The 24,856-nt window shown below is 47.8% G+C and overlaps 1 protein-coding gene and 1 long non-coding RNA gene across 2 annotated transcripts in view; both read left to right on the top strand.

Moving 5' to 3' along the window:
• The first annotated feature begins 3,930 nt into the window (after positions 1-3,930).
• Positions 3,931-24,856, top strand: part of OAZ2 (ornithine decarboxylase antizyme 2) — a 27,321-nt gene continuing 6,395 nt past the window's right edge. Inside the window, 2 exon segments of the mRNA XM_038008838.2 lie at positions 3,931-3,985; positions 14,611-14,689. Of these exon segments, the coding sequence (XP_037864766.1) occupies positions 3,946-3,985; positions 14,611-14,689 (119 nt within the window). The 5' untranslated portion in view covers positions 3,931-3,945.
• The window catches only part of LOC140710478 (uncharacterized), an 11,064-nt gene continuing 2,381 nt past the window's right edge, over positions 16,174-24,856 (top strand). The window contains exon 1 of the long non-coding RNA XR_012091510.1: positions 16,174-24,460. This is a non-coding gene — a long non-coding RNA (uncharacterized lncRNA). The remainder of the gene's footprint in view (positions 24,461-24,856) is intronic.

The raw sequence follows: 24,856 nt of genomic DNA, 5'->3' as shown, positions 1-24,856 counted from the left end.
CATGATTACAATCTCCTTGTAAAAAACCGAAGCTTTATGAATAGCCTAGGACTGTCACTTCCATTTCTGGTCTCCAGAGGTGACGTTGGTTTTCAGTTGGTGTAAGTTCATCTGGCACATGCCGCAGGTCTCTACGTGGCAGAATGTCCAAGCTAAGGAGTTTTCGCTTCGTTACAGGGTCATTGGCAACCGGGGGCTGGGGTGGAGCTGGGAATTTCTGCAGGACTTACTTTTTTTTTTTTTTTTTTGAGACGGAATCTCGCTGTGTCCCGGAGGCTGGAGTGCAGTGGCCCCATCTCGGCTCACTGCAAGCTCCGCCTCCCGGGTTCACGCCATTCTCCCGCCTCAGCCTCCGAGTAGCTGGGACTACAGGCACCCGCCACCACGCCTGGCTAGTTTTTTGTATTTTTAGTAGAGACGGGGTTTCACCATGTTAGCCAGGATGGTCTCGATCTCCTGACCTCGTGATCCACCCGTCTTGGCCTCCCAAAGTGCTGGGATTACAGGCTTGAGCCACTGCGTCCGGCCTCTACAGGACTTATTACTCCTTTGTGTTTTGCACCTGGGGTTTGCTCGCTTAGATAATAAGAGTTGTGACTTGGGAGTGAGGGAAGGAGTTGGGGGTAATCTTGGCGCAAGGCCTGTGACACTGTATTGTCAGCAGCTGTCATTAAGCACTGTGCCACTGGAAGGTAGAAGGTAGGGTGCAGAAAAGCAGATGGGAGGACATGAAATCCCATCTTTATTTGCTTATGGATAGGCCTGACTGGGTAGAAATGTGCTCTCTACAAACAGGTGGCCCTCTTAGTTTCTTTTGTGTCCCCACTTTTTGTTTTTGAAACACCGTGTTACTCTGTTGCCCAGGCCTGGAGTGCAGTGATGCAATTTTGGCTCACTACAACCTCCAACTCCTGGGCTCAAGTGATCCTCCCACCTCAGCCTCCTGAGTAGCTGAGACCACATGTGCACGCCACCACACGCGCCTAATTTTTTGTATTTTTAGTAGAGATGGGGTTTCTCCATGTTGCCCAGTTTGGTCTTGAACTCCTGGGCTCAAGTGATCCACCTGCCTCGGCCTCCCGAAGTGCTGGGATTACGGGCGTGAGCCACCACACCTGGCCATGTCCCCACCTTTGAATGAGACGAGGGTACAGAAACCTGTGTAATAACCATTCAAGTGTGATGAGCAACAGCAACTGATACTCGGCCTCAGTGCTGGAGACAATGCAGAGTGGTGTGGACAGTGGCAAAATGGACAGCCCAAGGTCTTTCTAAAGGGTGGTCATTATTCAGCCCCATCAACTGTGGTCCTGGGGCCATATGCATCAATGTTAACCACATCATCTGATTTTTCAAGAGACTGTGGAAATTGGGATTTTTTTTTTTTTGAGAAGGATTCTCACTCTGTCACCCAGTCTGGAGTGCAGTGGTGCGATCTTAGCTCACAGTAAACTCTGCCCCCCGGGTTCAAGCGATTCTCCTGCCTCAGCCTCCCAAGTAGCTGGGACTTGAGATGGGTCACCACACCCGGCTAATTCTTGTATTTTTAGTAGAGGCGGGGTTTTGTCATGTTGGCCAGGCTGGTCTCGAACTCCTGACCTCAGGTGATGCACCTGCCTCAGCCTACCAAAGTGCTAGGATTACAGGTGTAAGGCACCTCACCCAGCCTTGGTGCAAACATTTCTTAAATGCTGTGTTGGCCAAATAAGCCATGTGCCTGCGGGCTGCATTTGGCTTCTAGGTTGTTAGTTTGTGTTCTCTGTTTCAGAGTTTCTTGTCTTTGTATATTGTCCCCAGCATGCCGCTGGCTCTTTGATCTACATGACTGTGGAGGATCCTGGCCTTCTTAGGTAGATGCTGTGAGAATGGTTGACTTCACTCCCCATGTCTGGTTTGCACCCATATTCTGATATCCAGCTAGTAATAGAGCTCTGCCAAGAAGCTGGGGGCCTAGCAGAAGGTTCCAGAAGCATCCCAGGGAAGTCAGCCAATCTAGATTCATTAGACGCCAAGACCCCTCCAGGGAGTTGGTCCTGAGGCCTTCAGAGTCTTTCTCTTAGGCATCAGGGCGGGTTCTTGTACCTCTCCCAGGACAGAGCCCAGTGGGAACACAGGCTGGTGACTATTTCTCAAAGGGCTTTGTCCTGTGACTGAAGCCAAGCCAGGGAGTCAGACACATGAAAACACACACACACACCATCCCCCACACTTCCCAGACCTTTTCCCACACAGTCCCAGGACGGCCAAAAGGGCAGCTGGTCGTGGGAATGAACCGCAGCCTCCTCCCCCCGTGGCAGCTCCACCCTGCTCCATCTACTCCTGGCCATGCCGTCCCACCCCCAACCCCCTTATTACTTCCAGAGAAGGAAGTAGCAGAACAATGTGGCACATCAGAGAATGGGCACAGAGCCCAGAGCCCCGTGCCCAGGATGGGTCCTCAGCAGGCCATGGGCTCTGACCCCTGGCTGCCCTGCTCCCACTCAGGCGGCTTCCCCAAGGTGACTTCCTAGACCTTCTCTCCATCCCTGGAAGCTCGGCATGGCAGCCACTCTTCTGTCTTTCCAAGGTTGGCCTCTTCCCCGTTGTGCGGTGGCTAGCGTGTGACCTACTTCCTTCCGTCCTTCCTCACCCACACTCCCACACTCCATTTGGGTAGAGTTCCCAGTCTGAAGGGCTGAAGCCAGGCTTTGATGGAGATTTTGGCCAGCAGGAGCAGGTGGGAAGAAAGCATGATTTTTTTTTTTTTTTTTTTTTTTTGAGACGGAGTCTTTGCTCTGTCGCCCAGGCTGGAGTGCAGTGGCACGAACTCGGCTCACTACAAGCTCCGCCTCCCGGGTGTACGCCATTCTCCTGCCTCAGCCTCCCGAGTAGCTGGGACTACAGGCGCCCGCCACCTCTCCCGGCTAGTTTTTTGTATTTTTTAGTAGAGACGGGGTTTCACCGTGTTCGCCAGGATGGTCTCGATCTCCTGACCTTGTGATCCGCCCGTCTCAGCCTCCCAAAGTGCTGGGATTACAGGCATGAGCCACCGCGCCCGGCCAGCATGATTTTTTTCTAAAGTTTTTCTCCAGAGGTCAGGCAAGGCAAGTTGTGAGAACAGAGAGGGGGTTGGCGCAAGGGCGCCAGGGCCCCGAGGTCTCATTCTCGCTTCTGGATGGGGCTGTCTCTGCCTTGGCAGACAAGTGGAAGTGCTCACAGGCCAGAGGAACAGAAAAAAAAAATCACTAGTCATGCCCAGCTTCCTGGAGCTGGGAAGTTGGTGGGAACCACTACTTTTGTTTTTCCTGTTGGTCTGAAATAATGTTTTGCCTGGGACCGGAACCCTACACCCCAGGCAGGACTACCCCTTGCTCACTCCCAACTCTAGTGCTTTCAACTGCTTCACCTTCCGCCAGGCGCTTCCTGCCCTGTGAGCCAAGGGGCAGGGTTCCTCACAAGTATTTTGCTGCCTCTAGAAGCCAGTTCCTCCCCCCGCCCCCAACCACGATCCTGACTCAAGGGTTGGTAGCGGGATCCAAGCTAGACCCTATGAGGTGGCTCAAGTGACCACTTGGAAAAGTCTTTATCGTGGAAAAGAACCCTAAGAGTCTACTCCCAACCTGAAATTTTAGCTGAGAAACAGAGGTACAAAGAGCAGTGTGCCCTGCCAGGATCAGCAGCCAGGAAAAGGGGGAGAACCAGGACTCGCAGGTTTTCTGACTCTTTGGTGATGTCTTTCAGGAACACCGTGCAATGTTGAAAGGCAGCTTTGGGAGGGAGCAGAAGAAAAACGCCAGGCTCTTGACATCCTGATCTTGCTTGGGCCTCGGAGAACCTTTATTTTTAATCTCCTTTTTCACCTCGAAAAAGTGGCATTTGAATTGTCTTTGTTCTCTGCAGAGAGCTAACACCCATTCATCTCAGCGCCTCCTGCACTCGTGGGCTGAGTGGCCCACTTCTGCACTGATGCTGCGGTCTTCTCGTGCTTCTGCCTTGTTTCAGATATGTAAGTTACATCTCTCCAACTCTGCTGTAAGCTTTCATGCTTTACATTTCTTCACTGAATTTTACCAGACACAAAAGTATTCACTGAGCACCTAATGTGGCCCAGGCTTTTCACTTCTCACCCACATGGAGCTTTCAGTCCAACACGAGTGTCACACAGTGAACACAGAAGCAGCAGATGAATGCATTACAGATATGGCCATTGCCATGAGAGAATTACAGGGAACAGGGATGCTGCCAAAGGCTGTCTGAGGATGGGGAACCAGCCTGCCTCAGGAGGATCTGGGGAAGGGTGGTCCAGATCAGAGGATAGTAAGAGGCTGGTCCTGTTTGAGGTCCTGAGAAGAAGCCAGGGTTGCTCCACCAAAGAGAAGAGCACGGGATGAGGCTGGAGGGGCAGGAGGGCTTAGATCCTCTACGACTTTTTGTTTTGCTTTGTTTTTAGAGACAGGGTCTCCCCCTGCTGCCCAGAGGTCTCACTCTGCTAGAGTACAGTGGTGCAGTCATACATAGCTCAATTGCAGCCTCAAATTCCTGGGTTTATGTGATCCTCCCACTTCAGCCTCCTGAGAGTAGCTGGGACTACAGGTGTGTACCACCATGCCTGGCTAATTATTAACTTTTTTTGTAGAGACAGGCTTTCCCTATGTTGCCCAGGCTGATCTCAAACTCCTGGGCTCAAATGATCCTCCCACCTCAGCCTCCTGAATAGCTAGGACTACATGTATGCACCACAACACTTGGCCAGCTTTTTTTTTTTTTTTTTTTTCTTGAGACTAAGCCTCAGTCCATTGCCAAGGCTGGAGTACAGTGGCACGATTGCAGCTCACTGCAACCTCCTGGGTTCAAGAGAGTCTCCTGCCTCAGTCTCCCGAGTAGCTGGGACCACAGATGCGCACCACCACGCCTGGCTAATTTTTGTATTTTTAGGAGAGATGGAGGTCTCAAACTCCTGGCCTCAAGTGATCCGCCCACCTCAGCCTCCCAAAGTGCTGGGATTATAGGTGTGAGCCACTGTGGCTGGCCTAATTTTATTTTTTGTAGAAACAAAGTCTCACTATGTTGCCCAGGCTACTCTTGAACTCCTGGGCTGAAGTGATCCTCCTGCCTTGACCTCCCAAAGTGTTAGGATTACAGAAGTAAGCCTCTGGGCTCAGCTCACATTTTTGAATACATTTTATTACATTTACATATATAGTTTTACCTACATGCAAACTTAGCACATTTTTTATATATATATATATATATATATATATTTTTTTTTTTTTTTTGAGTCTTGCTCTGTCACCCAAGCTGGAGTACAGTGGTGTTGATCTCAGCTCACTGCAACCTCCATCTTCCAGGGTCAAGTGATTTTCCCACCTCAGCCTCTCAAGTAGCTGGGACTACAGGTGCATGCCACCATGCCTGGCTAATTTTTGGTGGACTCAGCGTTTCACCATGTTGGCCAGGCTGGTCTCAAACTCCTGGCCTCAAGTGATCTGGCCACCTTGGCCTCCCAAAGTGCTGAGATTACATGCGTGAGCCACCATGCCCCGCCAATAAAATGTTTAATTTAAAAAACTGAGAGGTCGGGCGCAGTGGCTCACACCTGTAATCCTAGCACTTTGGGAGGCCAATGTGGGCGGATCACGAGGTCAGGAGATCAAGACCATCCTGGCTAACACGGTGAAACCCCGTCTCTACTAAAAATACAAAAATTTAGCCGGGCATGGTGGTGGACGCCTGTAGTCCCAGCTACTCGGGAGGCTGAGGCTGGAGAATGGCGTGAACCCGGGAGGTGGAGCTTGCAGTGAGCCGAGATCACGCTACTGCAGTCCAGCCTGGGTGACAGAGCGAGACTCCATCTCAAAAAAAACAAAAAAACAAAAAAACTGGCTGGGCGTGGTGGCTCATGCCTGTAATCCCAGCACTTTGGGAGGCTGAGGCGGGCGGATCATGAGGTCAGAAGATTGAGACCATCCTGGCTAACACAGTGAAACCCTATGTATACTAAAAATACAAAAAATTAGCTGGGCATGGTGGCAGGCACCTGTAGTCCCAGCTACTTGGGAGGCTGAGACAGGAGAATGGCGTGAACCTGGGAGGTGGAGCTTGTAGTGAGCCGAGATTGCACCACTGCACTCCAGCCTGGGCGACAGAGTGAGACTCCATCTCAAAAAAAACCAAAAAACCCCCAAAACCTATATAGCCTGGCCATCGTGGCAAAACCTCATCTCTACTAAAAATACAAAAATTGGCAGGGCGCAGTGGCTCACGCCTGTAATCCCAGTATTTTGGGAGGCTGAGGCGGGCGAATCACCTGAGGTTCAGAGTTCGAGACCAGCCTGGCCAACGTGGTAAAACCCCGTCTGTACTATTAATGCAAAAATTAGCCGGGAGTGATGGTGCATGCCTGTAATCACAGCTACTTGGGAGGCTGAGGCAGGATAATCGCTTGAACCTGGGGGCGGAGGTTGCAGTGAGCCGAGATTGTGCCATTGTACTCTAGCCTGGGCAACAAGAGCAAAACTGTCTCAAAAAAAAAAAAAAGGAGTTCGGCGTAGTGGCGTACACCTGTAATCCCAGCTACCCAGGAGGCTAAGGCACAGGAATTGCTTGAACTCGGGAGGCAGAGGTTGCAGTGAGCTGAGATGGTGCCACTGTACTCCAGCATGGGCAACACAGCAAGGCTTTGTCTGAAAAAAAGAAAAAACGGCTGGGCGCGGTGGCTCACGCCTGTAATACCAGCACTTTAGGAGGCTGAGGCGGGCAGATCACGAGGTCAGGAGATTGAGACCATCTCTACTAAAAATACAAACAAATTAGCCGGGCGTGGTGGTGGACACCTGTAGTCCCAGCTACTCGGAAGGCTGAGGCAGGAGAATGGTGTGAACCTGGAAGGCGGAGCTTGCAGTGAGCCAAGATTGCGCCACTGCATTCCAGCCTGGGTGACAGAGTGAGACTCCATCTCAAAAAGAAAAAGAAAAACGCTTTATTGAGGTAATTGTAGACTTACATGCAATAAGAAATAATAGTGAGAGATACCATCTTACACACTTTTCCCAGTTACCCCAGTGGTAACATTCTACAAAACTATGGCACACTATCATAACCAGGATATCGACATTGATAACATCCACCGCACTTATTCAGATGTCCCCAGTTTTATTTGTACTCGTGTGTGTGAGTGTGTGTGTGTGTGCATGGGTGTGTAGTTCAGTACAATTTCATCACACGTGTAGGTTCGTATATCCTCCACCACTGAACAGTTCCAATACCACAAAGATCCCTCAGGGTTGCCCTTTGGTATCCACACCTATTTCCCTCCTGACTCCTCCCAGCCCCCATTCCAAACTCCTGGCAACCTTCATTTTGAAAATGTTGTCATCTTTTTTCGGGGGGGGGACGGAATTTTGCTTTTGTTGCCCAGGCTGGAAGCAATGGAGCAATCTCAGTTCACTGCAACCTCTGCCTCCCGGGTTCAAGAGATTCTGCTGCCTCAGCCTTCCGAGTAACTGGGATTACAGGTGCCTGCCACCACAGTGACTAATTTTTTTTTGTAATTTTAGTAGCAGTGGGGTTTTGGCATATTAGCCAGGCTGGTCTCGATGATCTGCCCATCTCGGCCTTCCACAGTGCTGGGATTATAGGTGTGAGCTACCATGCCCGGCCGAAAATTTTGTCATTTCAAAAACTGTTATATAAGGCCGGGTGCGGTGGCTCACACATGTAATCCCAGCACTTTGGGAGGCCGAGGCGGGCCAATCACCTGAGGCCAGGAGTTTGAGACCAGCCTGGCCAACATGGTGAAACCCCATCTCTCCTAAAAATAAAAAAATTAGCCAGGCATGGTGGTGCACACCTGTAATCCCAGCTACTCAGGAGGCTGAGGCAGGAGAATTGCTTGAACCCAGGAGGCGAAGGCTGCAGTGGACGAGATTGTGCCACTGCACTCCAACCTGGGTGACAGAGTGAGATCCTGTCTCAAAAAACAAAAAAAACAGGCCAGCGCGTTGACTCACGCTTGTAATCCCAGCACTTTGGGAGGCCGAGACAGGCGGATCACAAGGTCAGGAGATCAAGACCATCTTGGCTAACATGGTAAAACCTGGTCTCTACTAAAAATACAAAAAATTAGCCGGGTGTGGTGGCGGGCGCCTGTAGTCCCAGCTACTCGGGAGGGAGGCTGAGGCAGGAGAATGGCATGAACCTGGAAGGCGGAGCTTGCAGTAAGCCGAGATTGCGCTACTGCTCTCCAGCCTGGGCTACAGAGCGAGACTCTGTCTCAAAAAAACAAAACCAAAAAAAAAAACCCAACACCAAAACTATTGTATAAATAGAATCATACAGTATGTAACCTTTTTAAAATCAGGGCCAGGCTCATTGGCTCGTGACTGTAATCCCAGCACTTTGGGAGGCTGAGGCAGGAGGATTGCTTGATTCTGGGAGTTTGAGACCAGCCTGGGGAACATAGTGAGATCCCATCTCTACAAAAAATTCAAAAATTAGCCTCATGTGGTGGTACACACTTACAGTCCCAGCTACTTGGGAGGCTGAGGTGGGAGGATCACTTGAGATTGGAAGTTCAAGGCGAGGCTTCAGTGAACTGTGATCATCCCACTGCATGCCAGTCTGGGTGACAGAGTGAGACCCTGTCTCAAAACAACCACAACAAATAACCAGCATAATTCCTTGGAGAGTCATCCAAGTTGCTGTGTGTTGATAGTTCATTCCTGTTTGTTGCTGAGCAATATCCCATTGGTGTGGATGCACCATGGTTTCTTTAACCATTCACCTACTGAAGGATACCTGAGCTAATTTTAAGTTTTTGCTATTATTATGGGCAAAGCTGCTATGAACATATGTGTACCGGTTTTTGTGTGAACATAAGTCTTCATTTCTCTGGGATAAATGCCCAGGCATGCAATTTCTGGGTCATGTGGTAGCTGCACGTTTAGTTTTCGAAGAAAATGCCAAACTGTTTTCCAGAGTGACTGTGTTACTTTTTTTTTTTTTTTTTTTGAGACGGAGTCTCACTTTGTTGCCCAGGCTGGAGTGCAGTGCAGTGGAGCGATCTTGGCTCACTGCAACCTCCACCTCCTGGGTTCAAACGATTCTCTTGCCTCAGCCTCCTGAGTAGCTGGGACTACAGGTGTGTGCCACCACACCTGGCTAATTTTTGTATTTTTAGTAGTGATGGGGTTTCACCATATTGGTCAGGCTGGTCTTGAACTCCTGACCTTGTGATCTGCCCGCCTTGGCCTCCCAAAGTGCTGGGATTACAGGCGTGAGCCACTGCACCCAGCCTGTGTTACTATTTTTTAAAGACTAGAGAGCATGTTTGTGTGCTGAAGGGGAAGATTTAGATTTTAGGAACGAAGTCCTTGAAGATGGGAGAGAGGAAGTTTCTATAGGTTTTGCAGAGGGATTGGCTAGTTGTGTTTTTTTTGTTTTTGTTTTTTTTTGCTTTTTTTTTTTTTTTAGACAGGGTCATCTGGGTTGGAGTGCAGTGGCATGATCACAGCTCACTGTAGCCTCGACCTCCTGGGCCCAAGCTATCCTCCTACCTCAGCCTCCCAAGTAGCTGGGACTGCAGGGGTGTATCAGCATGCCTGGCTAATTTTTTATTACTAGCCATTGTAGAGATGGGGGTCTCTCTACATTGCCCAGGCTGGTCTCAAACTCCTGGGCTCCAGCAATCTGCCTGCCTTGGCCTCCCAAACTGCTGGGATTATAGGTGTAAGCCAGCATGCCTGGCCAGGATTGGCTAGTCTTTAGTAAAGGGACATCCGTTGGGCGACAGAGTGAGACTCCATCTCAAAATAAAAAACAAAAAACAACAAAAACATTAAGAATAGAACTACTGTATGATCCAGGAATCCTACTACTGGGTATATATCCAAAGGAACTGAAATCAGCATGTCATAGAGGTTTGTATTCCCGTGTTCACTGCAGCATTATTCACAACAGCCAACACATGGAAGCCACCACAGTGCCCAACAGCACACGAATGGATAAAGAAAAATGTACATATGGACAATGGGGTACTATTCAGCCTTAAAAAAAGAAGGAAACTATCATTTGCGACAACATGGATGCACCTGGGAGATGTTATGTTATGTGACACAAACCAGGCACAAAACAAGAAATACTGCATGATTTCACTTCCATGTAGAGTGTGAAAAAATCAAACTCAGACCAAGAATGGTGGCTCAGACCTGTAATCCCATCCATTGCTTTGGGAGGCTAAGATAGGAGGATCCCTTGAGACCAGGAGTTTGAGACCAACCTGGGCAACACAGGGAAACAAAGGAGTAAAAAACAATTAGCTAGGCATGGTGGCATGTGCCTGTGGTCCTAGCTACTCAGGAGACTGAGGCAGGAGGATCCTTCTGGGCCAGGAATTTGAGGCTCCAGTGAGCTATACTGGTTCCACTGCACTCCAGCCTAGGCAAAAGAATGAAACCCTGTGTCAAAAAAAACAAAAACTCAAAAAGTCAAACTCATAGAAATAGAGAGTAAAATGATGGTCACCAGAGGCCGGGGGCGGGTAGAGGAATTAGAAAAGTGTTGGTCAAAGGACACAAATTTTCAGTTAGACAAGAGGAGTAAGTTCAAGAGATCTATGTTACATCATGACGGCTAGAGTTAATAACATAGTGTATATTTGGAAAAAAATGATAAGGATGTAAGATAATAAATAAGTTAAAAAGCTTGATTTGGCTGGGTGCAATTGCTCATGCCTGTAATCCCAGCACTTTGGGAGGCTGAGGCATGTGGATCACTTGAGGTCAGGAGTTCGAGACCAGCTTGGCCAACATGGTAAAAGCCCATCTCTACTAAAAATACGAAAATTAGCCTGGCATGGTGGCGCACGCCTGTAATCCCAGCTACTTAGGAGGCTGAGGCAGGAGTATCGCTTGAACCCAGAAGGTGAAGGTTGCAGTGATCTGAGATTATGCCACAGCATTCCAGCCTGGGCAACAGAGCGAGACTCCGTCTCAAAAAAAAAACCAATGCTTTATTTAACCATTGATTAACTCTTCTACAATGTATACATATATGAAACATGTATACCATAAATATATACAATCTCAGTTAAAATTTTAAAAATATGCATAAAGAAATAATGATTTTTGCCGGGCGCGGTGGCTCAAGCCTGTAATCCCAGCACTTTGGGAGGCCGAGACGGGTGGATCACGAGGTCAAGAGATCGAGACCATCCTGGCTGACACGGTGAAACCCCGTCTCTACTAAGAAATACAAAAATCTAGCCGGGCGAGGTGGCAGGCGCCTGTAGTCCCAGCTACTCGGGAGGCTGAGGCCGGAGAATGGCGTGAACCCGGGGGGCGGAGCTTGCAGTGAGCTGAGATCTGGCCACTGCACTCCAGCCTGGGCGACAGAGCGAGACTCCGTCTCAAAAAAAAAAAAAAAAAAAAGAAATAATGATTTTTGTGGGAAATATTTTAACATAATTTTACACTTATGGTGCACGACTACTTTTATAATAAACTATTATCTCTCTTTGCCAAGAGAAACTGAGAAAAAAAATATCATTAGCTGGCAGTGGACTCAAATAGGAGAGTTTCAGTTATTCCAAATTTTTTGGCTTACTGTATAATTCAGTCCTATGTAAAAATCTGTAATTGGTAACAATGACTACTGAGTTTGGACCCAAGTATTTGCACTAAAGCTTTGACACATTAGGCAGTAGTGCAATCACAGCTCACTGCAGCCTTGACCTCCCAGGCTCAAGTGATCCTCCTGCCACAGCCTCCTGAGTAGCTGGAACCACAGGTGTGTGTCACCATGCTGGCTTTTTTTTTTTTTTTTTTTAATTTTTATAGGGTCTCCTCATTACCCACAGCTAGTCTTAAACTCCTGGGCTCAAGTGATCCTCCCACCTGGACCTCTCAAAGTATTGAGATTGGAAGTTCAAGGCGAGGCTTCAGTGAACTGTGATCATCGCACTGCATGCCAGTCTGGCTGCCACGCTCAGTCATAGGTTACTTTCTAATCTCTCTTAACAAGTTTCTTCCTCTTAAAAAAAAACAAACAAAAAAACTCAGGGCTAATGAATAGTGAGAAATTAGTGAGGTCAAGCGTTAAGCTCCTGATACAGGTCAAAGACTTATTGAGGGGTTTAATTAAGGCAAAGGTTATGGTTGGAGAGTCAACATTTTGGACGTGAAATGATTTTTGGTGAAAACAAAGTTGAGGGTGTGACTACAGGAGTGAGCAGCTGCTGTGGAGTGCTGAAAATCTCACTGGAGATGAGAAAGTCAAGGAAGTGAGAGGAGCGTGGCTGAGAGGACATCACGTGGACCTTGGGCTCACCAAATATGACAACATTTGGGGTTAAGACAGAGGCAGAAAGCCATGAGCCAAATAAGGGGCATCAACCAGGAGGTTGGCTGATGACATTAACCAAGATAGTATATCTAGAGGGTGAAGCCCCAGTGGAACAGGGATTTTGTGGGAGGGAGGGGAAGCTAAACACTGGTCTAGAAATGGCATTGGGGTGGCATTACCCCAATGCCAGAAATGGCATTACCCACCTGTGACGCTGAGGCACGTGAGAATGAGAAACAGAATTAACCTAATAGAGCTGCTGGAGAAGCAGCAGTTAGTGGATAGCCAAGTTTCAGATAAAGCAAGGATGCTGAGAAAAGACTGAGAATGTGGAAGAGTTTGCTGATTACACGTTGCAGAAGGCACAGTGGGAGGGTATGGCTAGGGGCAGGAAGCAGAGTCTGATAGATTGCCATTGTGAGGGCAAGGATGCAGGTGACAATAGATGAGAAGGAACTTGAACCTGTGGTGGTGACTGGGGTAGACAGGGATAGAGGGGTGATGGGATATAGTGCTGTCGTAAAAGTTTCTGTGATGATAGACATGTTCCATATATATACTCTGTAATACTGTGGCTGCTAACCACATGTGGCTATGAAGCATATGAAATGTGGCTAGTGGGCTGGGCGAGGTGGCTCACGCCTGTAATCCCAGCACTTTGGGGGGCCGAGGCGGGTGGATCACCTGAGGTCAGGAGTTCGAGACCAACCTGGCCAACATGATGAAACCCCGTCTCTACTAAAAATATAAAAATTAGGCTGGGCATGGTGGCTCACGCCTGTAATCCCAGCACTTTGGGAGGCCGAGGCGGGTGGATCATGAGGTCAAGAGATTGAGACCATCCTGGCTAACACTGTGAAACCCCGTCTCTACTAAAAATACAAAAAGCCGGGCGTGGTGGCGGGCGCCCATAGTCCCAGCTACTTGAGTGGCTGAGGCAGGAGAATGGCGTGAACCCAGCAGGCGGAGCTTGCAGTGAACTGAGATCACACCACTGTACTCCAACCTGGGAGACAGACTCTGTCTCAAAATAAATAAATAATAAATACATAAAAATTAGCCGGGTGTGGTGGTGGGCACCTGTAATCCCAGCTACTTGGGAGGCTGAGGCAGAAGAATTGCTTGAACCTGGGAGGCAGAAGTTGCAGTGAGCTGAGATCATTCCACTGCACTCCAGCTTAGGCGACAGAGTGAGACTTGGTTTCAAAAAAAGAAAAAGAAATGTGGCTAGTGGGACTGAGGAATTGAACTTTTAACTTTATTTCATTTTAATTAATTTAGATTTAAAGACCTCAGTTTTTGTGAATTTTTCACTTGCCAGGTGGCTATCAGGGTGGCCACTCCTTCAAACAGAAAGCTGTCCAGAGAGCTTCTGACTCTTCCACCATGCAGATCCAGACAAAGCACAGTATCAGGCAACTTGGGATCCAAATTCTAACTACACCACTTAATCGCTTTGAATTAAAGCTAGCATGTTAACATGTCTGGTATAGACAGACCCTCATTAAATATTGGATGGCAGAATAAATCTCCCTGAGGTGTAATTCTCTTCATCCTTAAAATGAGGGTGGAGAGCTGTTTTCAAATGTAGTACTTTACCCATGATACTCAATAAATGGTCGCTATTATTGACATAGTGAGTTCTCAATATTTGTTGATTCATGGGTCAAAAACTGCCCTTCAGGTCAAAGGGTTACTTGTCCAGGAACGGGCTGGCAGAAGTGAGACATTCCAGCTCCCTTTGAGGGCCAAGAGGATTGCCCAGGTCTCTGGGACTATGCGATGGGGTAGATCAGGGCTGGGTTTAAGTGTTCGATTTTGCTAAGTACTAATGTAAGAACATACCTGACTTGAACCTGGAGGAGTAGGTAGGGATAGCTGAGGGACAAAGTGGAGGATCTTAAAGTGAACCAGAGTATAAGACCAGCCTTGCCTGAATATCTTGTGATAATCTGGGCAGTTTGGGTATCATTTACCACTTTAATTTGTGCTGAAAAAGCCTTAGCTTGGCAGCTCCAACCTTTCTTCTGTACCTCCATCCCCATCATCCAAAACCCAAAAGCATGCTGTTTGTGAAGTAGAATAACCATATCCTGGGATGACTCTGATGTGAGACATTTGTGAACTGAAAGTCATAGTGACCACCGATCTGGAGTATCACCCTTTCTCCAAATTACCACCCTTTCTGCAAAGCTGTCCTTAATTCCCTAAATTACTTTCTCTGTGGCATTCCTCAGATTGAGCACTTACTTACCTGGTATTGTGATGGCCTGTGTCTCTTCCCTTGACCAGATTGTGACATCCAAGGCAGGAACCTTGCCTGGTTGATTACGGAGTATTCTTGGACTTTAGCACATGCCTGGAGCACACAGTAAGTAGCTATTCAATAATTATTTGTTGGCTGGGCACGGTGGCTCATGCCTGTAATCCCAGTACTTTGGGAGGCCAAGGAGGGTGGATCACCTAAAGTCAGGACTTCAAGACCAGCTTGGCCAACATAGTGAAACCTCGTCTCTACTAAAAATACAGAAATTAGCCGGGCATGGTGGTACACGTCTGTAATCCCAGCTACTCAGGAGGCGAGGCAGGAGAATCGCTTGAACCCGGGAGGTGGAGGTTGCAGTGAGCTGAGATCGTGCCACTGCACTCCAGCCTGGGCCGCAGAGTGAGACTCCATCTCAAAAATAAATAAATAAAATAATTATTTGTTGAATAACTGAATGGATGTAATCTGAGGTGACAGTGCTCCACCGTGATCTGAGATAATGTGACCTCTCGATTGCAATCTGGGTTGACTGTGAACAAAGTCGGGGCTTTTGATGATTATGTTGAAGTGCCTGTGATTGTAACCTGCAAGGACTGTGATCTGAGGGGTCTGCGCACAGGTGACTGTGGCCTTCAGGCACTGATCTGTGATAAGGACCAGAAAGGGATAACTGAACTAGTAACCTTGCATGATCGATTGAAGTAACTTGCACTCATTGTGATCTGAAGTCACTGTGAACAAGTTAGTGACGACGCTTTCCACAACTGTCTTGCTGTAACTGTGCTCATGATCTACAGAGTTCTGGCTTCAGATGACCGACCCTAAGCCAGTGCTTGGAGCAGCCTTGACGATTGACATGAGATGTGTGCCAGATGCTGAGATTGTTGATCTACGCTGACAGCTGAGGTTCTGCATTATGAGTTGAGATAACAGATCTGTGGGCCTGGACTCAGACTGGGAATGGTGCTAATATGTGTGTAGTTCTCTTAGATTTCTGATTTTGTTTTAATATCCTCTCAAATGGCACAGCCCTGTTCGGCCCCACGCAAAAGAGCAATAGGGATGAGGACCAGGTTGAGTCAATCCTCATAGAAAACTCTACAGGAAACACAACGTATCTTCTGGGCCGCGCTGCCGCAGCGGCGGGCAAAGCCACCGCCTTGGCCATGGCCTCCATCACAGCCTGCCCTTCATTCGGACCCCCTACCCCCACCCCCACCCCCACGATTGGTCCCTGGTGCGCCTGCTCGGAGGCGGGGCGGAGCTTTGCCCTTTGTTGTGGGCCCCAGTTTCCCAGGACACCGCGCGGCGCTGGGGTGGGGCTATGCAGATGAGGCACTCGGGGGCGGGGCGGCTGCGGCGGCGTCGGCGGCGTCGGCGGCGGCCGGGGAGGGTCAGTTGGAGGCAGGCGCTCGCTGAGGCAGGAGGAGGCGCTCGGTCCGCGGCCTGACAGGGACTTAGCCCGCAGAGATCGACCCCGCGCGCGCGACCCCACACCCACCCACTCATCCACCTATCCACTCCCTGCGCCGCCTCCTCCCACCCTGAGCAGAGCCGCCGAGGATGATAAACACCCAGGACAGGTAACGGCCCGGCCCAGGCTCCCCGCCCCCATCCTCCCTCATCTGCTCCAGAGGGCCTCTCCCATACCCCCGGCCGGCCCCCGCCCCCCGCAACGGGGCCATCCGCCCCAGCCAGCTCCCTTCACCACTGTAGTCACCCCAGTCCGGTCCTCAGCCCTGCAGCTGGGCCTTCTTATGTCCTTTAGCCCCTTCAGCCGGGCCCATCCCCCTCATCCGGGCCTCCTTCTCTAAAGCCCCCAAAAGCCGGAACCCAACCTTCCAAACAGGTCCCCTTTTTTCCTTAGCCCCACCGAACTGTGCCCCATTCCCCAAACTGGGCTTTCCCCCGCATCCAGATTCCCCAAATTGTTTCCTGTCTTCCTCATATCTTTCTTACTCCCCTTATAAGTCACTTAACCCTTCGCTTTGAATCCCCTCTCTGATGAAAACTGCACCCCCCACCCATACTCTTCTCGTATCACTGCCCCCCGCCCAAAGTCAGCCTCCATCCTTCAGTTCTCAGTTACCCCCACTCATCACCCTCCCCCCATTCTCTTCAGGCCTAGCAGTCCTTACACGTATGTCCAGCCTTCCTTCTGGTCCCATGCTTCAGCTTTATCTTTCCCCCACCCTCCTCCCTCCACACCCCTCTCCCAGTTAGGCCCCATTTTCCCAGTCTCCTAACGCCATTCCTTTTATTTATCAAACACTGGGTTTGATTCTGTGCTCCATCCTATTGCCCCAATGGTATACTCCCAACACTCTTGGAAACATTCTTACCCTGTAAACATCTTTCAGCTGGGACTCATCCTTCTCCTTCCCCTCTTAACTGAACCCCATCTTTGGATCATTAGATCACAGGACTCAGCCATCCCGCTTCCAGTGAACCTTCCCCCTGTACCTCCAGTGCCTTCAAACCAAGCTCTATATTCTGGACACTAGGCCTTTGCAATTTCCTCCCTCAAAACCTGACCCCAGTCTTCCCCCATTAATTAGAGAAGGGCTGCACATCTTTCTCAGACCGAGCACCCTGGTTTTCCAAACTTGCATGGTATACCCTTCCCCCTGCAGATAGCTGCTCAATTTTCCTTTCTCTGCATGCCTCTCTTTCTCCAAGGCAATCCTTCTTACCTGTCTTCCCTCAAATTTTAATATATTCCATATTTCTGCCTCTGTTCTCTGAAACTGTTCCACAATTTCCTAATTCCCCAGAATTTTTAATTTCAGTTGCTCCTTATACATCAGAATGGCTTTCATTTACAATTTGGACCTAATTCTCTTCCTCATTTTTTCCCCAGACTTGTTGCTGTCCTGTCCAAACCGTGTCTGAAGCTCATTAGTTCCCCACACCAGACCTTTTGTCTCCAGATTTGGCCTTATGGCCTCTGCCTCTCACTTGGGCCTCATTATTTTGCAAGCAGATCCATTCCCTGTAAATCTTTCTTAAATTGGGCCATGTTCTATTCAGAATTAGACTAGTTTCTCTTAAAAGCATTGCCTTCTTTCTTTTTTTTCTTTGCATAGAGCCCTCTAACTGCCACTCAGGGTTCCTCTCAAACTTGGGCACTCTTCTTACTGAATGAAATAGGCCATCAACTTTCCTTTCCCACTTGTTAACAGCACCAGCCTTAAATATTCCAACTAGGTTTTCAACTATTCTTGTATTTCAGTGTTTCTTTCCCTGGCTTCACATTTGAGAAATCAGTCACTTGGGCCCCACCTTCAAAGATTGGTCTTATTGGCCTACAGTGTCCTGATTATTAGCATATAGTTTTAAAGCTCCCCAGGTAATTATAATACGAAGCTGGGGTTAAAAACCACTGCTTCCTTCCCGCAGCTTTTCCTATCCTATTCCTGTAGTGGGTGTCAGCTCTTTTTTTACTGACAAGGGCCTAATTTTCTTGGAGGAATTTTTTTTTTCTTTTTTTTTTTTGAGACAGGGTCTCACTCTGTGGCACAGGCTGGAGTGCAGTGGTGCGATCCGGGCTCACTGCAACCTCTGCCTCCTGGACTCCATTTCTTCAGGGATTTCTTAGTCTTTCTCTCTCAGGTACTGTCCAGAAGTACCCAAGATACAATACCTGCAACAGCCTCTGAAGTTCCTGTCTCTAGTTACTTAGTTCTCAGCTATTGGCCATTTTCTTCCCCCAAGTCTCAGACTCTTACCCAGTGCCCCCCACCCCCATTTCTTCTTTACATGTAGAAAGAAAATTCATTCCCCATTTGATAATTTGTTATGGTGTTATTTGACCTGTTATCCCTGCCTCCCAAGTTCTCTTTACCCTACAGCCCATCAGCTGTTAGAGTTTCCTTTTCCAAGAGTCTCCATGTCCATTCCCTCTGCATTCCCCTCTTTCACTCCATCTTCTGTAACCCAGCCCCTCTGGAGCTGAGGAGGTGGAGGCGGATGTAGACTCGGAGAGTGCTGGATGCAAAGGTGTGGCAAAGGCGCCATGTGTGCTGAGGATAGATGGCAGGTATGAGAGAGGGCAGGATGAAGCACGGGTGGAGGGAAGCAGAGGGACCTACAACAAAACCCACTCAAGGGGGTATGTGAGATGGACTTTTTTTCCTCTTCTTTTTGTGTGTCTGTAGTGGGGGTTGGAAGGTGGGGTGGTCTCAGCAGTCATTCTCTGGAGTCCTCTGGACTGAGCTGGTCGAAATGCCGAGTCTTTTGCAGGCTGAGCCCTGAGAGTTGAGCAACTTGGAACCAACATGTAAGAGTCTTCACCAACTGTGAGGTTGAAAGACCTGAGTTCTGGCTGAGCCAGTGTGCTTACATGTGTAAAGAAGAGGGGGTTGGGTTAATTTGACTCAAAAATTCTTTCCAGCTTCCTAAGTGGCAAAACAGGCTTGCTTGTCAGGGCCCTTGCTTAGCGTGTTGGTAATTTGAGGGGCCTGGCTGTATGAGAGGCAGGTGGAGAGAGGAGCCAACTGGCCTGCCAGGGCCTGGGTAGGAGCTAGGCCTTGGATCAGGCTTCTCCACTTGGCCTGGGGGTGGGGTGTTGTGTGCAGGGTGTCTGATTTCTTTGAGTGATGGCAATCCCGTTTCCATAGCATGTTTCCTAGCTTCCTCGGGCCTGTCCCTAACTTTCTAAAAGGAATACTGGTAGAGTCCTAACTAGGGATTCCGATAAGAGCCGGATGTTCTTCCCAGTCAGTGTTCTGTGTTTCATATCCACAGAGCGGGGAGCTGGCTGGGTTTAGTTCCCATTGGGTGGGGGATGGGATTTTCAGCTTCCCTGGCTCCAGTGAAAAACTCAGGAGGTGGAGGCTTGGTTTCCTGGAAGAAATAGTTGCAGAGGAGCTGGCACCATATTTTGAAAACAAGGCTCTTCCTTTCCAGTGTTGTTCTGATTGGTACTTCCAAAATGTCAGAATTCCTGATGGTGGGGGAGGGAAGAAGATACAAGTACAAGCACCTTTATTACCCTTTTTGAACATGAGGTTTAAATCCAAGGAAATCAAGCTTCCTGGCCTTTTTGTCCCTGGATTTGCGGGGGCAGGGAGACAGTATCTGTCTAGGGCTTGCTTTGTACCTGTGACAGTATAGTATGTAGAGAAGCACTAGCCCTGGCTTGATAGTGATATTATTATCAATCTGCGCTGATGGGCTTTGAAGAGACACATTTGGTTCTACAGGTGGTTTTTGGGGGAAAGGGGGCAGAGCACAAGAACATATCAGAACTATCAGCATCTTCACTGAGTGGTTTCCTGGGTAATGGAATTTCTGTCTCTTCCTAAAGAGTCTGGTTTCAGTTATTCCTTATTTGTTGGCACTATGGCTTGTTGGGCATGGAGTGGTAGGGAGAGCCAGTTTTCCTATGATGTGCCTTCAAGGTCACCCTATAGGTAGGAGGGTTGGGGGAGAGGAGAGAGGGGAGAGAGAGAGGAGAGAGTGAAAGAGGAGGGGGAGAGAGAGAGAGAGAGAGAGAGAGAGAGAGAGAGAGAGAGAGAGAGAGAGAGAGAGAGAGGGGCACTCTCCTAGTATAGTCAGGAATCCCCCCAAATCAGAGCTAAGCTTCAGAAAGCAGTGTGGGCTAATAATAGCAATTCCTCACTCTGCCAAGAAATCCAAATTTAGTCTCAGAGCTGCTCAAAAATATAAAAAACGGGACTGAGGAGTGGGATAGAGGGATGTTACAAATGTGCATTTCTAGAAAAACAAAACGAGTAATTCATCCCTTTTTGAAAGAGTGTACAGTGTTGATTCAAGTTGGTGCCATGATTTAGAAGGTTATGCAGCCTAACTGAAAGTTACAGACCAGGCCAGGCATGGTGGCTCACACCTGTAATCCCAGCACTTTGGGAGGATGAGACGATTGCTTGAGCCCAGGAGTTCGAGACCAGCCTGGGCAACATAGTGAGAGCCCATCTCTTAAAAAAAAAAAAAAAAGTTATAGACCAGAAATGGACAAGTAGGCAGGCAAGAATTTTGTCACTTAAAGTGAACAAAACAGGTAGTGTCCGGTTAGCAGCAGTAGCATAAAATGCTTTGTATTAGATAAACCTTAAGAAAATTTCTTAGGCCTTTGATACTATATAAACAATGATGTAATTCTATCCTGGGAAGAGGCTGGCACTGTGTGATGACCTTACTCTACAAACTCGATTGAGGTACTAATATGTAAAAGTAAAGTCTTATTTTAAAGCTTGATTACCTAGCTATCCACTCACCTCTGGTAGCATATGTGATTGTGCCTACCTTTGGCATATGTACCAATATCAGCTGTGTGATAAGCAAACCTCAAAGGCACAGATATTCTTGCTACCACTATAACTGTTTCTTGTGGAGAATCAACCAAAACCCAATTTTGCTTTCAGCCTGTGATTCAGAGTGGTGATGTCATTTTCTTTATAATTGTGCTTAGCAAGAAGACTCCCTGTGGAATGCAGAGCAGCCCTAGTGAAATGACTTATGCCTGGCATCTGCCAGGGGCCCTTTCTCAGATGGAAGGGGCATTGACAGCTGGAAATCAGCCTCTAGGGCCACACTAGACTGGAGGTGGTCATCACCTCCCACCTTTCTTACTTTCTATTTTGCTAAGTGATGACATGTCTTTTTGCATAGGGATTAGTCATCAAAGACATTCCTAGTCTCAGAGTAAAAGCAACCTGTATGAGGGAAGTGAGGGCACCTTTGGGTGTTCTGTGAGACAGAGCCTGAGAAAGAATGGGTCAGAAGAGGTTGAGAGGGGGAAATGAATGTAGAACTGTGTTGGGAATGTGGTTTTCCTGTCTTCATTTGATACCAAAAGGTAGTTAATATCAAGGCCATCTGACTTTCTCCGGCAGGTAATAGAAACCAGAGAGAAAGGGTGCAGAATTGAATGAGCGAAGGAGGCCACTGATTCAAGTGAAACATGATCAGAAGTATGTTAAGGAGAATTTGAATTCAAGTATTTTTTAGATGTAGCTAAGTAGAAGTTACTCACAGAATTACTTTTATATGGAATCTCTTCTCCTTGTACTCTGTACTCTTTCGGTAGCCATCTGTGGGGGATTGGTTTCAGGACCTCCCCCTTACTAAAATCCAAGGGTGCTCAATTCCATTATATAAAATGGGGTAGTATTTACATATAACCTACGTATATCTTTCCATATACTTTAAATTATCTCTAGATTACTTATAATACATAACACAATGTAAATGCTATGTAAATAGTTTTAGTGCTTTTTTATTTGTACTATTTTTTATCTGAGTATTTTTGACCCATTGTTGGTTGAATCCACGAATGTGGAACCTGTGGATATAGAGGACCAGCTGTGTGTAAATCAAAACTGACTTAAAGACAGCCGGAAGTGAATCTTTTTTTTTTTTGAGACGGAGTCTTGCTCTGTTGCCAGGCTGGAGTACTGTGGCGCGGTCTTGGCTCACTACAACCTCTCTGCCTCCCGTGTTCAAGCGATTCTGCTGCCTCAGTCTCCCGAGTAGCTGGGAATACAGGTGTGCACCACCATGCCCAGCTAATTTTTGTATTTTTAGTAGAGACGGGGTTTCACCGTGTTGACCAGGATGGTCTCGATCTCCTGACTTTGTGATCTGCCCGCCTCTGCCTCCCAAAGTGCTGGGATTACAGGTGTGAGCCACTGCGCCCAGCTGGAAGTGATTCTTTAACAGACGATCCTTTACTTTTATCAAGAGACTTAAGGGTTAATTCTAAATATTAAGTACCCTAGAGATTTAGAAATAGCATTTGAATTATAAAAATTTTATTTACCATCGTCATTGCCCAGCTATACATCTGCTGCATACACTGCCTATCTGTAGTCAGTGTGTGAAATTGTAACCTGCTAAGGGCATTTCATACAACAGTTTCACAGACACTTTAGAGACAGCAGGATGTGATATGTTAGTAGCACTCATATGTATTCTGAGGAGTGTTTCCAAGGGCATGTCCTATCAGTGAGAAAATAAAAGACACTAACAGATTGACTCTAATGTTCCATCTCTCTTCCGAATTGCCTTGTATGCTGGATACCTGACACGTTAGTTTCCAGCATGGTGTATTTCTTTTTTCTCCTGCAAAGCAGGACCAGCCCAGCTGGATGTTTGGGTTCAGTTTGATACATTTGATTCTCCTTAATCAGCCTGATCTTTTCAGCCTCTGAAAAGGACTGAGCTGCCTTTTTTTTTTTTTTTTGAGACAGAGTCTCGCTCTGTCACCTAGGCTGGAGTGCAGTGGTGCGATCTCAGCTCACTGCAGCCTCCGCCTCCCTGGTTCAAGCATTTCTCCTACCTCAGCCTCCCAAAGTGCTGGGATTACAGGCATGAGCCACCATGCCCAGCCTGTTTCTTAAATCATCCTTTCGGTGGTTGAGATTAAACCATGCCTGCCCTCAAGTGGTGTGACCAGGAGATGAGGAAGGATTGGAAAAAGCTGGGGATAGGAGCCAGTTAGAAACAAGACTAAACTGAATATGAAACCCAACCTGGTTTGGATCTTAGGATAGGAATACTTGTGTTTAGAAGTCACTGTCTGTTGTGCTTAAATTCCTCCAGGATTCACTATTCCTAATGAGCTTGGTGGTGGATCTTTAATACCATTTGAACACTAAAGCCATTATTAGAAGAGAAGGCCATTACTGGGTAATTTCATGCCCCTTAATGTCTTTAACTACCACATACGTACCCATCCGCCTTCCTTTCTCACTTCAGAAATGACAGTCAGGTTTTTTGGAAGAGAAGCAATTTGCCATTCACAGCAAGTAACTAATAACAGATGCTTTATGTGGACGATGAAGATAATTATTGTGATCTACTGTCTACTAAGCTTATCCCAAACCCCAGCTGTTTCTTTTAGGGAACTGGAACTAGTTCCCAGAGTGGGGGTTTGAAACACCCTTCCACCCGCACTCACATACACACTTGCTTTCCTGCACAGATTTATGGGGGAAGAGCAGAGCCTCCAGGATCCTTGTATGTGAGAGTGGGGAAGTAAATGACATGTTACCATGGCGTAGATATCTTGCATTTATTCGAAGAGGAGAGAGATCAGGAAACCAGAAATATCACAAGCCCCACTGCTAAATATGACTAGCTTAAAAAAAGAAATATCACAAGCTCATAGATTAGTGCTGGACACAGGGTAGGCCGGCTCCAGGGATTATTTCTAGGAAGACAAAGGGGATTATGGTCTAAAAACAATATCCTCACTTTATTCTCTTCGTTTCAGTGAGTTGGTCCCGTTGCTTCTGCTGTTTGCAAGTAAAAATTAGCTAAGAATCAAGATGGTAGTTGGAATGCAGGGCAGAGGTTGAATGTAGCTCGCTCATCTAAAGACCATTTGAGGAATAATTCCTTTGGAAGTAGGAGCCTGGCCCCAGAATTCTAGAATTGCAAGGTGATTGATAGGGTTATGCTGTGAACCTAATTAATTCTCCTCGTATACAAGATGATAATCTATCTCAGAGGGGTTTGCCCCATCTTTGGCTAACTCCATTGACCAATAGAAGCAAATCAGCTTTCTGCAGTGGCCCAACCCTCCTCATGCCCCTGCAGGAACCTCAGCACAGGCCAGAAGTAGTCACTGGAGAATGAGAAGGGAATCATATCATGTGGTGCATGTGTGTGCATTTGCTTGGGGAAACTCCCCCCCCACCCCCAACCCTTGTCTTATTTTTTCTAGTCTGGACACTGTTATTCTGCCCCTTAACACATTGGAAGGGGGAATCACAATAGCTCATTGTCCCCAGCAGAAAATAACTCCTGTCCTTGAAAACAGTAGCATAGTCCTCTGTTAAGCCCTTTCTGTTTTTTTGTTTTTGTTTTTTTGAGACAGAGTTTTGCTTTTGTTGCCCAGGCTGGAGTGCAGTGGTATGGTCTTTGCTCACTGCAACCTCCACCTCCCGGGTTCAAGGGATTCTCCTGCCTCAGCCTCCTTAGTAGCTTGGATTACAGGCATGCACTACCACGCCCAGCTAATTTTTGTATTTTCAGTAGAGATGGGGTTTCACCATGTTGGCCAGGCTGGTCTCAAACTCCTGACCTCAGGTGATCCACCCACCTCGGCCTCCCAAACTGCTGAGATTACAGGTGTGAGCGACCGCACCCAGTTCAGCCCTTTCTGTTAACAGCTGTTGGTGAGGCCAAGAGTGGAGGAGGTGAGGGTGACCTGAGGATTTCCAGAGGAGGGAAGAGGTGGATATGTGGTTACAGCCCTAGATTTTTTTTTTTTTGGAGGCGGAGTCTGGCTCTGTGACCCAGGCT

This window comes from Chlorocebus sabaeus, chromosome 26, assembly GCF_047675955.1.
Source record: "Chlorocebus sabaeus isolate Y175 chromosome 26, mChlSab1.0.hap1, whole genome shotgun sequence".
Lineage (NCBI taxonomy): Eukaryota > Metazoa > Chordata > Mammalia > Primates > Cercopithecidae > Chlorocebus > Chlorocebus sabaeus.
This window is presented reverse-complemented; position numbering and strand designations above follow the sequence as displayed.